At 43.8% G+C, this 16,927-nt stretch overlaps 1 protein-coding gene across 10 annotated transcripts in view; it reads left to right on the top strand.

The window, feature by feature from the left end:
- Positions 1–5,878: 5,878 nt before the first annotated feature.
- ablim1a (actin binding LIM protein 1a) overlaps positions 5,879–16,927 on the top strand; it is an 85,194-nt gene continuing 74,145 nt past the window's right edge. For 7 of the 10 annotated variants that reach the window (XM_066678457.1, XM_066678454.1, XM_066678451.1 and 4 more), the window contains exon 1: positions 5,879–6,150. In XM_066678457.1, the coding sequence (XP_066534554.1) occupies positions 6,075–6,150 (76 nt within the window). In that variant the 5' untranslated portion in view covers positions 5,879–6,074. Of the gene's footprint in view, positions 6,151–15,941; positions 16,146–16,927 lie in introns of those variants that run through there. The other 3 variants (XM_066678455.1, XM_066678453.1, XM_066678448.1) reach the window with 1 other exon arrangement.

The following is a 16,927-nucleotide window of genomic DNA, read 5'->3' as shown; positions in this document are numbered from 1 at the left end:
TCAGAGCAAGCCAAAGTGGTCAAACCGAAATGTCCAGCTGGCGTGATTAACCCCTCGAGGCTTGTTATTAAGCGGATTTTTGGAGAGTTTGGGAATGTTTTGGGATAATGTACCTTTTAGACCTTTTGTGAAAACTTCTACGTCACTTTAAGAAGCTGCAGAGCACATCATGTTCCTGTCTCTTCAGCGCCCCCTACCTTACGCAATACTTGATCCAGCAGTAGAACGTGAAGCGGTAAACAACATCGTTTTAGTTGTGTTTTAAATGTACACCATTTAAATTTGTTTTTAATTTCATTTTGTTTTCTTTACAAACCAAAGGGTGCACCCTGTCTGTTTTAATCCTTGATCATGCACATTTTCTACCGACCAGCGGAAGCCTCTGGTTGTAAATACGTGTACAGCGACGGCCGTGGTGCTGTCTGGTGTAAAATGCATGCAAGTTCATATTCGTGCGGTAAGTACTAAGTAGAAAGACGAGAAAGCGTCCCTTCTCTTGTTTCCATCCAGAACCATCCTCTCTGTCCCACACTTTTATTTCTTTTCGATTGCCAATGAACGGGGAAGAGACAATGTGACAAATGCCTTACTTTATATGCAGTGGACGCCTGCGGCCTGTATTTACGTATTCTTGGTTTTAAGTCTTATACTGAAGTATCTACGTCCTCACTTCAGTGTTGTTTTAAAAAAAAAAAAAAAAGGATTTCATAGAAAGCGGGCTGCAAAATTTTTGTTTTAATTTACACGAGTGGAAACATGTACATGTGCTTTCCCTGGTTTTCATCCTCGTAGACCAGCCACTGTTCTGCTTCATTTCTACAGATGTAGCTTGCATCAGTTCGGTGAAGAACATGTCACTGCCATAATGCAACGATTGTTTAGATGAGCAAAACTGTGTTGCATGCTCTCAGTTTGTCCAGTAAATTTGGGTCTAAATTGGCCACAGATGCCATTGTACTTGTCTTAAAGGGAGTTTTGCCCACTGCACTATTATTGTACAGTGTACATTGCATACATCGACACCTTTTATTCTGCATCTAACGTGTCTGTTGCACCTTCCATGTATTTTGTAACTTTAAAAATGGCTTTCTTATAACATTTGCCAATTAAAATATCAGAAAACATTGCTCAACTTACTAGAGGTGTTGGTTTATTTGCGCTCAGGACCCCCACAGAGCAGGTGTGATGTGGTGGTGGATCATTCTCAGCGCTGCAGTGACACTGACGTGGTGGTGGTGTGTTAGTGTGTGTTGTGCAGGTGTAGAGTGGATCAGACACAGCAGTGGCTGCTGGAGTTTTTAAACCCCTCAGTGTCTGGACCGAGAACAGTCCACCGACCAAAAACATCCAGCCGACAGCGTCCTGTGTCACTGATGAAGGACTAGAGGACGAGCGACACACACTGTGCAGCGACAGATGAGCTACTGTCTCTGACTCTACATCTACAAGGTGGACCAACGAGGGAGGAGTGTCTCACAGAGTGGACCGTGTTCCATTTTTCCATCTGCTTTCCTGTAAAGATGCTGAGATACCGATTAATTCATTACTTCACGATTAGATAACTGTAATTCCCTGTTCTATGTCTTACCTTCTAGCACCCTCTTCAGTACATTCAAAACTTTGCAGCCAAAGACTTAACACACACTAAGAAATCTGCTCATATCTCCCCTGTCCTCCACCAGCTTCAGTAGCTCCTAGTAACACAACACATTAGACACAAAATCCTGCTGTTGACATTTAAGGCCTCACATGGCCTTGCTCTCTTCTATCTGTCCTCAGTTCTACACACACAAACCCCACCGTGTGAACACGGAGCCGCCGATACCCTGTCTTCTGACAATCCCTAACTCCAGGTTTTCCTCTGTGGGAGTCAGGTCTCGATTGTGGGAAACAGGCATAAAAGACTGTTGTTTATTGAAGTGTGAAGTGTTTATTCACTGTTTGAATTCCCACAGAAACTCATGTGTAACTCGAGCTGTTCAGTTTTGTAGCACTTTCGCTCTGTGTTTACTTTCATGCAGTTAGCGCTCTCCTGAATTTAGAGTCAGTTCCACCTTAAGTAATGTAACTGTAACAGCAGAAATAAGTCAGTGTTACCCCCCTACGGAGCAGGAATAGAGCAACATCCTCATCCCGTTACATGATTGTAAACGTTTGGAGGGATCTGCCATGAGCAGAGAGAGGAAGTCTAGCATGTAGCATGTGTGACAGCCTTTTTTTTTTTTTTTTTTTTTTTTAAGCCATTTACAGCTTCGTAATCACGTTAGACCAGTTTCCAGCGCAAACCGACAAATTTAAAATGTATAAAATTTTGTTTTGTTTACACAAAGTTAATTTATGCAATGGAAAACAACTGGTTCTTTATTTTATATATAATTGGTTCTCCATTTTAAACAAACAAAACCAAATTTTAAATTTACTGAATCTTATTCAAATCTTACATTGTCCCATGTTTACTTTGATGTACATTAAATTGATTACCGTCTTTTATAGAATGGGTGTTTTTTGAATAGAAATTAATTTGAAAAAAAAAACAACAACATTAATTTTAATGCATTAATAAACAGCTGGTGAATAAATGAATTCATAAAATCCATGTTAAATGAAATTAATTTAAAATATTCCCTAAAAGCCCGTGGAACACAAGCTGGAACTGAACCTGAGCTTAAATCTAATCCCCAGAAAGTAGAATCATAAAAAGTCTGGATTTTTCTGCCATTAAACAGCCGCTCTCTGATTGGTCCAGGGTTTATTTACAGTGTAAACAAAGGAGAAGAAGCCGAACGCAGCCTGAAATTATAATTGATCATGTTGTTCATCAGTTTTTATTTATTTATTTTTAATGATCACTCTCGTAGGCAGTGGCCGTATCCAATAACAGACAATGGACATCTGTTTAAAACCAGCAGGTGGCGCTGTTTGAACAGACAGTAGATCGTTTGTTCACATGACTGCTTCTGAAACCACTCAGTGCTGTTAGTTACTGCTGTATATTCCTTTGTAGACACCCTTTTAAAATGAGGGAGTGCAGCTACATTAATGTTCCCCCTCAGTGTGAGGTGTGGTGAGGGGTGTGAAGACCCCCAACACTGTGCTGTGGAGCTGTGTTCTCTCGTGTGATGGATCAATACTCTTGGGATGAACTGGAGTGGTGTTCGTGATCCAGAGCTAACTCTCCAAAAACAGTACACCTCCCTAATGCTCTGATTTAAAGCCATCAAATCCTCACTTAGGGTCTCAGCTCACCTTCAAGTGTACTCTGCCTCCCTCCACACACACACACACACACACACACAATGTAAAGTGCTTTAAATGGTCTTCCTGGTTGGTAGAGAGAGTGAAGGTGACATGTGCTCGTGTGCTAGAAGAGTAGACGATGTCTGCCTGAACCCACCGTTACTTTAAAGTGTGTGTGACGTGTGGAACTGGAAGCCACCAGCCCACACACTGTGAAATAAGACCACACAGTCAGTTTTCTGTGATCTGACTAATTCAGAAAACGAGGGATAAAAGAGTCGTTCTGATTCTGCTCCTCTTCTGACGTCAAGGACAGAGACTTTGTTTTTGTTTGGAATAAAACCGCTTTAGAACTGGGTTCACAGCGAAACTTTGTGGAGTCACTTTGTTAGCGGTGACTCTCGGCCTCTCGCATGTTTCATAGATTGATCGATTTTGCTGCGCAGAGGTTTTCCTTTAACACTCCTGCATCCACAAGTGCAGTCCAGTGAGTTCAGGTGTGAAGGAAGGGGGGGTGAAATATTTAATCCTTACTGTAAAAAGGATGATAATTTATGGCTCTCATCAGAAAACCACATTCCACGATGGAAATGAGAAAGCGTCACTGTCCAGAACCTTTATTAAAACTAACCCTTATCCAGTTCAGGGTCGCGGTGGGTCCGGAGTCTACCCGGAACAAGGCGGGAACACACCCTGGAGGAGGAGTAACATAAAATTGTAATTAAATATTCAGACATTCTCTGCTCTTCTGTCTTTCTTTGGTAACTGTGGTGTACAAACAAAAACTACAGCTGTCATTTTATTGAACAAAAAATAACCTATAACTGAAGCCGTGTGAAGAGTGAAGAGTTTATTGGGCGCTGCGTTGGTTCTGAGCTCCAGGAAAAAGCTGCAGAAGACTGTGATGGGTTTGTTCTGTTCTTGGGGACAATACTGTGTCCTAAAGTCTGTGTGAGTGTGGGTTTAGACCAGTTACAGATGGAGGCAGTGTGTTAATACTTCATTTTTAATACTACACAATAGTTACCTTTAAATGACGAGTGAGAGAATGAATGACATTTATATTTCAATGATATGTTTGAAGCCTAGTTGTACACACTACAGATGGTGTGACTGAACTGTTTGAAGTGGATCATCTGAGTAAGGGTTGAAGTGTCATGATGAAAGTGACCTGTTCAGCTCAATGATAGAAAGGGTTTGTCCTTGTTCTTTGGAGGGGTTTGTTTGGCAACAGTGAAGTGGAACAGCGACACCATCTTCAGCTCATAAATGGGCCACTGCTTGTGTCTCTTGAGCCATGTCCAACTGAAGGAAAATAAAACCAGAAGCTGATAAACTATTAATAATAAATATAATATAGGATGTTAATCCATTGTATAAATACCACGCAGTGTGAGCTTTCCCTCTCTCTCATGGACTCCTCCAGCTGTAGCCCGGCAGTGCACATCCATGTGATTTGGGGAGTCACTGAAGGGAGGGGGTGGGATTTTTTGGTTGAATACTTTTTAATTTCATTCCAGCTTTAGTTGAATGTTTTACAGCCTCCAGACTCTCACGGACATTAGGTGTTTAACAGGTCCTGCTTTGGTCCAAACCCCACGAGCCCCACAGCAGTGTTCTCCCCCTGTGTAAACAACCCCTGTTCAGAACGCCCGCTTTCAGCACCTGTTCCTTTAAATGATAATGAGCCGCTCGCTGTTCACCCCGACCCCGAGCGCACAGCAGTGAGGAGCGAGGAGCAGAAGCTCTGGTTTTTAGCCGTTTTCACTCTGTTCTCTTTCTTCTCCGTTTTTACTCAGTGCTCTTATTTCTCTGCGCTCATTGTGTCGGCTGCGTTTAACCTTCTCGTTTTGCGCTCTCACATAAACGTTGTTAATGACCTCGCCCCCTCATTGTGACTCAGACAAGGGGGCGGGGTCATGCTAAAGTCTCTGTACTTGATGTCGGATGTGGAACAGAATCAGGTCGTCTCGTTTTATCCTGTGTTTTCTGACTCAGGCAGCGCACAGAAGACTGACTGAGGGGGCGGGGGGTCTTGACTTCCCGTGTGTGGGTTGGTGGTCTCCTGATCCTTCCTAAAATGAAGGTTATTAATCATTTGTTTTCCCCCCTTTCAACTAACAGCCACAGGAACATTAGCGAGGTCAGATACCGCTAGTGGATGATGAATGTTGGATCACAAACACCACTCCGACCTGTCCCAAAGATACTGGACGACATCCTGTGACAACACAAAGCCAGCCCATGTTTGGCATTGGACATTGTTAACACAGGCTCATGTGTAGCTGCTCCAGAGCCCCTTGACTCAGTTGAACATGCATATTCAGGTTGCAGAATTCACTCGTTATAAGGAGTGTCTGCAAAGTTTTGAACAGGAACTTGTTAAACAAAAGTCTGACGTTTGTGTCAGCGAGGTTCTTTCAGGATTTACTTGGAAGAATCCCATCCATTTCCCATCTCTTGTGTGTGTGTGTGTGTGTGTGTGTGTGTGTGTGTGTGTGTGTTTGTGAAGGTGGGTCAATAGCGTAGCATTAGTGCTGGGTTTCCTGTAAATGCCCACCCTCCTCCTGGAGAAGGCTGTACCTGTAAGACTGCAGCATCCTCATGTATCTCATCTTTTTTGTCCTTTACCATTGGTGCTGAGTCTGTTGCCTCCTCCCAGCGTGGGACACTAGAGACCGGACGGACACACAGACAAACGGCGAGGAAACAGAGTCTCAGCACTTTTTTTTTTCCCTGTGCGTGCATGAGAAGCAGCGCGTGCAACTGCATTATTGATGAGCACGGATCCTTGGAATGTCCTGGCTGCGCTGGAGCGAGGGTAGGTGAGAGCAGAAATGGGGGAGAGGAGTGCAGTGCACGACGGCCTGTGCAACTACGCCCAGAAAATCACCTCCTGCTTCGGACTGGACGGTAAGAGAGTGCAGGACTCTGGCTTTTCTGCCTTTTTAGCTGGTCGGTCGTCTTTGAGCCTGACCTTGGCATGTTTATCTCTGCATGCTGTGTGTGGAGACTGTATTCCCTTCTGTTTGGGAGTTGTCCCAGAGCCTCTGCAGTGGGAGTGATGCTAGCAGACTGAATGGGCTTAGAGAGTCTCGAGGGGAGCTGAGGTGAAGCAGCAGGAGCGTTCTACTAAGGGCTGTGCCCTCATTCTCTCTGTACTTCTTTTCCCTAATTTGCTTTCTCTGTTTAATAGCGCTGAGTTAATTTTATAGCTCACGAGACGAGAACAGTGCCACGATCTGCCAGCAAAAGCACACACACTCAAAGTTGACAGGAGATGAATGGATGTAGCGCAGAAGCTAAACCCCCTTACCTCGGCAGACCCCCTAAGGACGACTAATGTGGCAGAAAGCATGATAAACAACCTGAACCCCACCCTGTTCGCTGGCTTTAGGATCATACAGAGAGCTGAACCAAGCTTGGGTTCTTCGTGGAGCTGCAGGGCTCAGATGTGGATGCTCCTAGTCTTCACAAAAAGTGGTTGGTGCTGATAGTGAAGAATATTAAAGGGGAATTACACCTGCATTTCACAACTTCAGCATACGCCAATCAGAGCTGGGCAAAGTTATCCGGAGTGGTGTGATGTGAAATGCATTAATCTGGTGTAACCCACTCCAAAGTATTAACACCTGTGGTGATAGTAACCAGACATCCAAACTACTAAACTAAGGCCACATTCACACAGCAGGTAAAAGTGGCTCAAATCAGATTGTTTTTGTCTGGTTCTGCTGTTCACACTGTCTGTATGATGTGACCTATATCTGACATCAGTGTGAACAGACCATGCTCCTAAACTCACCCTCACACACAACAGGACGACGCTTCAGGCGCTGACCAGAAGGAAATATCCACGCTTTTGTTTTGAAATGAAGGAATGTGATGGGAATGTTTCACCGTGCAGCGCTGTACCACAACACCTTCCTTCTCTTTATTCCACATGAGATCTGTGTTAAGAGCAGAGTATTCATTAAAGACTGTAACGAATATTAAATCGTGAACGGATGTTTCTTTCACTCTTAGCACAAATTTCCCCGGTCTCTCGTGAACACGTGGTCTCAAAAGACGAGACAAGAGGCACCATAATGAGTTTAACATGTCCATGATTCCCATTTATACAGCTTTATACCGATATCAATGATATAAAACTGATATAGAACGACTTCAAAAGACCTTGCATTGTTTGTTTTTTCATAAATGTGAGACAGGAACTTGGGTTAAGAAGCTTCACATGTATTTTGTTTCCTAGTATTTTTTTTTTTTTTACAAAAACTGAAAATGCTTTGACTGACCGTTTCCACGTCCTAATCGCCTCAATTTAAAACGAATATGCTTTGGACCTTAGTCCAGAGCTCCATTCTGAACAGCTGGAGTAACGTTAAAGTCCGAATAAAGGCCGTTCAGACAGTCACACTGCCACAGATCGAATATGGATCGGATCGCGATACCACGTATGAACACGGCCCAAATCTGATTTTAAAAAGTCAGATACCATGCGATTTGGGCCACTTTTACCCGTCTGAGTCTTTGAGAGTGGCTGTGGTTTTCTAGCACCTCAGACAGAGACTGGGACGTCTCAAGGCATGTTTTTAAAATGAATTGATTGTGTGATGGACTGGCAACATCATCATGATGAAGTGGTTACAGAAATCAAAACCAAGAAGGAGTCTAAGCTGAAACACTCCTTATAACTTCAGTGTAAATGGGCAGGTGTGGTGGCAGTGGGCAGATAAGGTGCTATATATGAATGAGTCAGGGAATGTTAGTTATGTTTTCATTGCGCTTCACAGTGTTTTACTGTGTTTGGGACGTAAACCTGGACGATGCTGGAGAGGAGAGAGGGATTGATTATGTGACAGTTTAAGTGTCTCGTGGTCCTGGGTTCAATCCCTTCCTCGGGTCACTGTGTGTAAGGAGTGTGTTCTCCCTGTGTCTGTGGGGGTTTCCTCCAGGTGTTCCAGTTAGTTACTTTCAGTTTACAGCTTGCACTACAGTGTATCTGTGTGTACACTTGACTGTGGTTAGGCTCTGGACACATCGCAATCCCAATCAGGAAGTGCTTAAAAGGCATGAAGATAAAGGAAGATGAAGGAAAAACTACACACACACACACACACACATGCAATATTTAGGTACATTCACATAGAGAATATCAATAATTAAAATTTTAAAGAATATTAGGTGAATGAGGGAAAAACAAAAGATATTTTATATATCGTCACCTTCCAAAGGAAAACCTGTATCTCTGTGTTTGTGGATGTTTAGTTAAACCTCATTTGAACACAGCGGCTGTTCTTTACACTGTGAAAATTACATGAAGAATGGACCAATAGAAATGCTGCAAAATTACTTGGAATTAAAGGGAATGTGTCTGGTGGAATAGTGTGTTTGAGGAGAAAAATGTCCGTAGCCTACCCGGGCACAAGGCGAGAACACACCGTGGAGGGGCGCCAGTCCTTCACAGAACGACACACACTCACACATTCATTCACACTTTTGAGTCTCCAATCCACCTACCAACGTGTGTTTTTGGAGCATGGGAGGAAACGGGAGCACCCAGAGGAAACCCACCCAGACACAGAGAGAACACACCACACTCCTCACAGACAGTCACCCGGAGGAAACCCACGCAGACACAGAGAGAACACACCACACTCCTCACAGACAGTCACCCGGAGGAAACCCACGCAGACAAAAAGAGAACACACCACACTCCTCACAGACAGTCACCCGGAGGAAACCCACGCAGACACAGAGAGAACACACCACACTCCTCACAGACAGTCACCCGGAGGAAACCCACACAGACACAGGGAGAACACACCACACTCCTCCTCACCTGCTGCTCCACAGTGCCGTCCTCCATTGAAAGTTATGTTCTGCAACTATTTATGTTCTACATTGAACAGGAATATTCGGTTTTCCATGATTCAGGAACTGTGACATACACACACGCTTCCGGGAATCAGAGTCAAATAAGTGAATGACTTTAGGTTTTATCCTGGGGCCGTGCCACTCCACACCCGTGATAACTGTAAATCTGTCGGATTAAGGACCTCTGTGCGGATTATACTTTTTATACCGGTCTGTGTTTGGAGGGTTTTGCAGAGTGCGCCTCTCATCCTCTATGTGCTGGTGGTTCATTTTTTAAAAAATTATAAAAAAATTATCTATGTCTGGAAAAGACAGAGTGCTTCATGACTCAGACTGAAGAACAACTGTATTATTCATAAAGCTCCACACCAGCCCAGAAACATTAGCTCTGATAAATCAATTCCTCACTCTCTTTCTCTGTTCTCTCTCTCTCTCTCTCTCTCTCTCTCTCTCTCTCTCTCTCTCACCCCTTCAAAATCCCCCTGAACGTCAACATGTTAATCATTTTGGGCAAACATCTGATATCTTGAAGATTAAAACACGACATGGTTCATATCTTCCTAATCCTGCCTACTCCGTGCACACTCCCACTCCCGAGGGCGACCGCCTGCTGAGCTCGGCAGATTTCTGCTTTCATTATCGCACAACCTGATACTTGTGCTCTGTCAGATCAGGCGTCTCACAAAGCTTTTGGTTTGGTACATCCAAGTCCTCCAGGTAGTGTAGTACTCCTGCACCAGCATTATAGCGATTAGCTGTCTCCTGCCTGTCCCTGGTAATGGTCTGATGATCAAAAATTGCTCATGAAAGTAGAGATGTTGAGGGCTGTGTCGATGAAAATAATCTGAGCCTCTCAGAATCGGATAAAAGCTCTTAGTGTCTGGAAGAGGTCCAAGCAGAAATTGTTCGGACATTGGCAAGACTCCTAATGAAGAGTAGAGTACCTGTTCCTGTCCAGCCCACACAAGTAAGTTTTTTTTTTTTAAACTGAGATAAAGACTGACAGACTTTCTCTACTGTCTTCATTCTCCCTGTATCACTTCTCTTCTGTATCACTCTCTCTCTCTCTCTCTCTCTCTCTCTCTCTCTCTCTCTCTCTCTCTCTTTCTCTCTCTCTCTCTCACTTTCATCCCCATGACCCTTACAACAAAAAACTAAAAAGGACTCATCCTCTCTCTCTCTCTCTTTCTCTCTCTCTCTCTCTCTCTCTCTCTCTCTCTCTCTCTCTTCTCTCTCTCTCTCTCTCTCTCTCTCTCTCTCTCTCTCTCTCTCACTTTCATCCCCATGACCCTTACAACAAAAAACTAAAAAGGACTCATCCTCTCTCTCTCTCTCTCGCTCACACACAAGATAGAATAGCATACGTTTCTGAACATGCTCTGCTAATGTAAACAGAAACACACCTGTTCTGTATGCAGTGTAACTTCAGCCTCTTTGAAAAGCTCTGTTCTTTTTCATAAACACAACACTGACAAGCGCTTTCAAAAATCTCCAGAGCATTTACAAAAACCTTCAGTTTCAGTGACCTACAATGCTATTTTCATGTGGATATTAAACAAAAAATATCCAGATGCATGTGGACGGGGCCTCATTACACACGTTGTTGAAATGCATATGACCAGGGTGTGACCCAGAACAAAGAACAGTTAAATATCTAGCCTGAATAAAAAGAGTTTAAGAGGGTAAATATACAGTGCAAAAGACAGAGCCTCAAACAGGGTTAACAGTTGGTCCAAAAATCACACCAGAGAAAACAGGCAGAGATTAAAAAAAAAGAGAGAAAAATACGTAAAACAGTTAAGCCCTCAGTGGCCAGTTAAAATACCAAGTCCAGTTGAAACAACTAGAAGTAGAGTGAGAATAAAACTAAATCTCTGACAAGTGCAGTCTCTTAGAGTGAGGAGGGGCATAATCCAACTGCAATACGATATCTACTTTCCTTTGGCATTCCACGTCTAAGAGTTTACATTTCAAACAGCCTACACCCAGAAATCCATCTTAAAGCAGTTGCAGTTCCTCTCACCTTCCAGGTGCATCATCAGGAGGGGTTTTCCTAGTCTTTAAACTGGAAAATCCCATCCTGGAGATCACTGCATCCCTGCTGTAGGGTATGAGTAGACATGTTTACAGATGTAGCGATGGTTAGCACTTTTTTCTTTGGGATGGAGTATCTCTGAAACCATGTGAGTTTATTTCATAACCAGATCATGCTGGAGAAGGCAGTGTCTTACAGGGATTGCTCGTACTTCCTAGTTGCTTGTACCAATCACTGCATAGCTTCCAGCACCCTTGGAGAAAGCCGTGTTTATGAGCAAAGACTATGAAGTAAAAAAAAGACAATGGGAAGTATCTGGGAATATTCTTAGAGACAGGATCCTGTTCATATTTTTGGATTAAAAGTAGCCCAAGGATTTTTCAGTGTTGCTGCACGACTCTGGTCAGGGGGGAGAGATCATAGGATGCCAGCGTCACCTAATCACACCCTTCAAGATAATCGCAGAGTGGACGTCAGGCCTAATCCTCTTAGGAGAAGGCAAGGAGCTCATGGTGTGTCCTAGGGAGGATCTCACACTCTAAGCTGCCTCTTGCCCTCTGCTCTGGCAGCAGTCTCTGGACATCACTCATCCAGCCTAGTGGATCCCAGGCCATTAGGAAAGGAGGGCCAGCTTTTATGTAAAGTTTGGTAGCTGTACCAAGAGAAGCCTACTTTTTCAAGATTGCCAGACTCGACTAATGTGACTTTTGACATTTGGTCAAGTCGGTTCCTATATCAGAGGTTGGCGCAGATTGGCATAGAAGATTGAAAAACTAAATCCCAAGTCTGTTTGGCTCGACTCTTTTCCTTCACATTTGAGTTTGCTCGACCTTGGAAATCCGTCGTCCTCGACTGGTCACTTATGACTCCAGAGTTTTCCAAGAAGACCAGAATATTGCCTTTTCTTCCTCAAGAGGAAGAGTAATCCCAGAGGCACTGGATCAGGTGTGGATAAGAACTTCAGATCAAGCAAAAGTGGACTGTAGCTATGCCCACTCTGCCCACTCTGAACAGCCTGGGCAAGCTTTGTGGCTCCGGCCGCAGTCAGCAAGTGGACCGCAGACGTGTCAAGCGCAAAAACTCGATCAAACGTAGGTCAGTCATCGAGGATGGCCGTGTGGCAGAGGTGCTCTACCTCATCCCCAAACAGTGCATGATGGAGCAGCTGCCCTTCATCAACCCTGATGACTACTATGTGACTGAGAGCCTGCTGCCAGGTATGAGGAAGGATGGGTTAAGGTTGGGGTCCCAAGCAACCTTTTGAGGATGTCTGCGGAATAGAGGGCCGTGGGTTTTCTGCCAAGTCTAGTAAATTCTTACTGGATGATCTGTTATTGAGAGTTGCGTTTATTGTCTTCAACAAGTGCCTCATTATTCTGATAAGGGATGGGTTTTGGTGAGTTGCTCCAAGCAGCTGCTTAGGGTGTGTTCAGACCTGGTCAGGACCAAACAAGAAAATGATTTACAGAATATCAATGATCACAATGATGACTTTTATTTTGCAAGTGACCATCACCTGGTCTTAATGCGCTTATCATTGTTGTGTGTGTTTACCTGGAGGTATTTTTACCAACTGGAAATCAAGCAAGAATTAGTAAAATTGATAAAGGAGTCCACAGCAAACGATGTTCCTTCACTGCACAAACCAAAGGGGGTCCGCTACAGAGAGAAGACATTTTAAAGCATTTAAATGTTAAAGAAGTGTTTTTAAAGCACTCTGTCCCCTCACAGTGCAATTATTGTAAAATCCTGGGATGTCACATACTGTGTTTGGTTTGTTTAGATGCATTTGGTTCATACTGCAAACAAACCACACCAGTGTTAGTTTAGAAACTTGCTCAGTTGGTCTTGGTCCAGTTGTTAAGTGTGTACCAGAGTTCGAAAGGGAGTGTTCCCACTGACCTTAACAAAGCACACCAAAAGAGCAAACACACCAAGGTTCGTTTCAATAGAATCAAAGCTAACAACTCTGAACACACCTTTAGGAGATTTTGAGGGTGAGAATCAGGTTCATGGATATTCTACAAAATCTGTAAAATGACAAAACAGCTGGGGTAGCAGTGCACAACGAACTGATTCCACTTTAGTTTAACTGTAGCCTAAAGGTTAGAGACACAGGCTGGGAACCAATCACGGGTTCCTTAGGACTAGCTGGGACATTTGAGTTGGTGGGTGGATAAAGGAACAGCAGTTTGTCCCTCCCTCAACAGCTGTAGTGCCCTTGACTAAATCTGGTGATTTAAATTAGAAAGAAATATTTACCAAAAACTTTACCAAAGAAAAAAAACTAAACTAAAGGCTAAGTATTAATACGCTACTTTCATGAACGTTACATGAAAATCAATTAAATCGTTTAAACCCAAACTCACACAGACTTTTGGACACAGTATTTCCCCCAAGAACAGAACAAACCCATCACAGTCTTCTGCAGCTTTTTCCTGATGGAGCTCAGAACCAACGCAGCGCCCAATAAACTCTTCACTCGCCGCTTTCACACCGCTTCATTTTTAGGTTATTTTTTTGTTGAATAAAATGACACGTGTGATTTTTAATACGACACAGCTACTGTAAAATGACGAGTAGAAGAATGTTTGAATTTTTAATTACAATTATGTTAAAAGTCCTTATAAATTATTAAAATATATTACAACAGTGGTTCTCAGCCCTAGTCTTTGTGTGCCACAGTGGCATTGAGATTTCCCTGCCCCCAACATCACTGATCCAGCGAATGGGCTACTTATAAAACACTTCCGGGGGTCAACTGGGTGTGTTCTGGAAGATCCTGGAACAATTGAGTTATGCAGCTGTTCTGAGAAATCACAAAAATTCATTTATAAGTGAGAAAGTTTGATTTGAGCTTAGCGTGTCTGACTGTCCTGCATCCTGGGAGAGGCTGGGGCTATCAGCAGGGTTAGCAGTAATCGGTTGCCTTTATATTTTATTTTCCAGGATGCTCCCCACAACACTACCTCTTTATTTTGAAAAGTTAAGATGGGAATTTGATTCTCAGACACACTTGGGTATCTCATTTACTGACTCATGACTCGACTCAATCTTAAGACAATTTTATGACATCACATGCAGTGATTTTTGACTCAACTATGACTCACAACACATGACTCATGATTTGTGTCTGATTTGATTCAAAACGACTCATTTCTTGACTCAAACTCGCAGAGTCAGGACTCAGATTTGCTTCACAGTGATTCATGAACTGATCTGGTAGAAAACGTGTTGGTAGATGGATTGGTGACTCCGTAGGTGTGAGTGTGAGAGTGTGTGTCGCCCTGTGAAGGACTGGCGCCCCCTCCAGGGTGTATTCCCACCTAGCACCAAGTGATTTCGGGTAGGCTCCGGACCCACCGCCGCCCTGAACTGGACAAGGGTTACAGACAATGAATGAATGGATGAAAGAATAATGACTTGAAAGTACTTTTTTTCTGTATGTTAACACACTACTTGCTAACTTCTGGGGTCCCGATGAGCTCAGAGGAATCATGAAAGTGAAATGATCATGTGGAACAGAGATTACTCGTTAACAGGATGGAAGTGATTAATTATATCATTTGCGAGGCGTCGCTATCAGGGAACATTGTAGCAGCTCAGACTTTACACATGCATGAGTGAGGGGGGGGACAGAAAAAGACACGGGGAGAGAGCGAGAGGGAGTTATGCAATCTCATAATCAGTAAGTGGAATCCACAGCGGAGTTACAAGCCTATGTTTAGGAATAAAAATTAATGGAGGTCCACAAATCCTAACTTATATAATTGCAAGCTTCTGGCCGCAAATCCAGGGCAGCGGGGGGTGGGGGGTTAAGCAGCAGAGCGCTAGAGTGTTTCACCAGGGGATTATGTAGAAACAGCAGGTAAATACGACATTTTAGATTTTATTCAGCAACTGTTCCAGCCGTGGTTCAAATCTCCAGCTCGGACTGCATCAGGAAACTGGATAAAAGCCAGACAACAAAGAAACGCTGCAGCCTCAGAGTTTGTGATTTGCACATCCCAAATAATACTGAATTTGACAAAATATTGCAAGGGGACATATGTTAAAAATGAAAGTGCCCACCAACCCACACACTGTGAAACAAGACCACACCCGGTCAGTCTTCTGTGAACTGCCTAAATCAGAAAATGGGTTAAAACGAGTCGTTCTGATTCTGCTCCGCTTCTGACGTCAAGTGCAGAGATTTTAGAATGGCCCCGCCCCCTCGTCTGAGTCTGAGTCTGAGTCAGAGCTCAAAGACGAGGTTAAACTCAACCAAACAGACACAATGAGCGCGGAGAAATAAGAGCACTGAGTAAAAACGGAGAGAAAAAGAAAGAGAACAGAGCGAAAACAGCTAAAAAAACAGAGCTTCTGCTCCTCGCTCTTCACTGCTGTGAGCAACAGACAGTCTACAGAGAGCTCCTGTGTGGTCAGTGGAGCTGATAAATTGCACAGTGGGTGTAGAAACAAGGAGGTGGCTTTAATGATATGACAGATTGCTGTATGCAAATTTGATCCCAAAAATTGGGAATTTTACTTTGAAAATCACAGCATGAAATGTAACCAGGGCTGTCCCAAACTCATTCGTACGGCCGTGTACTGAGTGGATCATTTCTCGGTTGCCGTTGCGGTGTGGGTGCAGGTGCACTTTAAGAGGAGCGCACTTGACTAACATTCTGCTGTTGTCACATGGCAGCCCCTGCAACCTCCATACTGCAGCGAGAGAGGGGTGAGCCCACAGCGGTAAGAGAGAGGGGAGGGGGAGGGGACAGAGAGGGATGGGGAGCGACTGAGAAGCGAGAGAGAGAAAGAGAATGAGAAGCACTGGGAATAGAAAAGAATAGAGACACGCCGAGCAGCCTCTTTGCTTTTGAGCAGCTTTTCTGTCGTCTGTAATACTCCCTCGCTTTTTTCTGGGGTTCTCTGCACTGCGTCTTCAGCATCATCTGCAGGACACATCAATATCCAGGCTTCGTCTTCCTGCTGATGGTCATGGTCAAGAAGAAAGGTGATGTGTGTGTGTGTGTGTGTGTGTGTGAGAGAGAGAGAGCTGAAGTCTCAGGACTTTTCGAATACGCCTGCTTATAGTTTGCTGTGAAAATCCACTCTGAATATAGTGTGTTTTTAGTAAAAGCAGGTGTTACATGTAGATTCACAACGGCTCAAATAATTGTACTGTTCTGTTTCTGTGCGTGGTTTATATAGTGCTTCTTTACCTTTTATCTGCATGGAGAACAGGTTCTGTGAATCCCTGCGAAAGAGTTGCATCCCTCTCTAAAGGGTTAGACCCTCACCTGCTTTGTAGACAGTCAATAAGAAGAAAGTCGGACACCTGCATTAAGCATGTTTGTCTTTTTATTAAAAGCCCAGCTGGGTTATGACCTCATGATGAATGGACCCTTTAAAACAGATCAAAATATCATGTTCAATGGTGGCATTTCTTGTTCTTTCTCTTGTAAAGTTCATGTATCACAGACACAAGCTGTTGTCCCAGAAGCAACAATGTGTTTCTTTTCTTTGTCCAACTTTCCTCCGTCTTATTTATCCCCTCACACGTGTTCCCAGCCCCTATTTGGGGCGGTACCACGCGTCTGCGAACGCGTGCGAAAGTCTGCAGCCCGTACCTCGTAAACACACGCACTGCAGTGGTGTAAGTGGAATCGTGGGTAATTGTGGGAAACACGGGGTGCACGCTGTTTCAGGAATAAGAGAGGGGTTATATAAGGCGCTGAGTCATATTTAACAGCATGGGATGTCTGAGGTTGAGTGTCCATCATTGATAAGTAATTG

Source organism: Hoplias malabaricus, chromosome 8, assembly GCF_029633855.1.
Source record: "Hoplias malabaricus isolate fHopMal1 chromosome 8, fHopMal1.hap1, whole genome shotgun sequence".
In the NCBI taxonomy this organism is placed as follows: Eukaryota; Metazoa; Chordata; class Actinopteri; order Characiformes; family Erythrinidae; genus Hoplias; species Hoplias malabaricus.
This window is presented reverse-complemented; position numbering and strand designations above follow the sequence as displayed.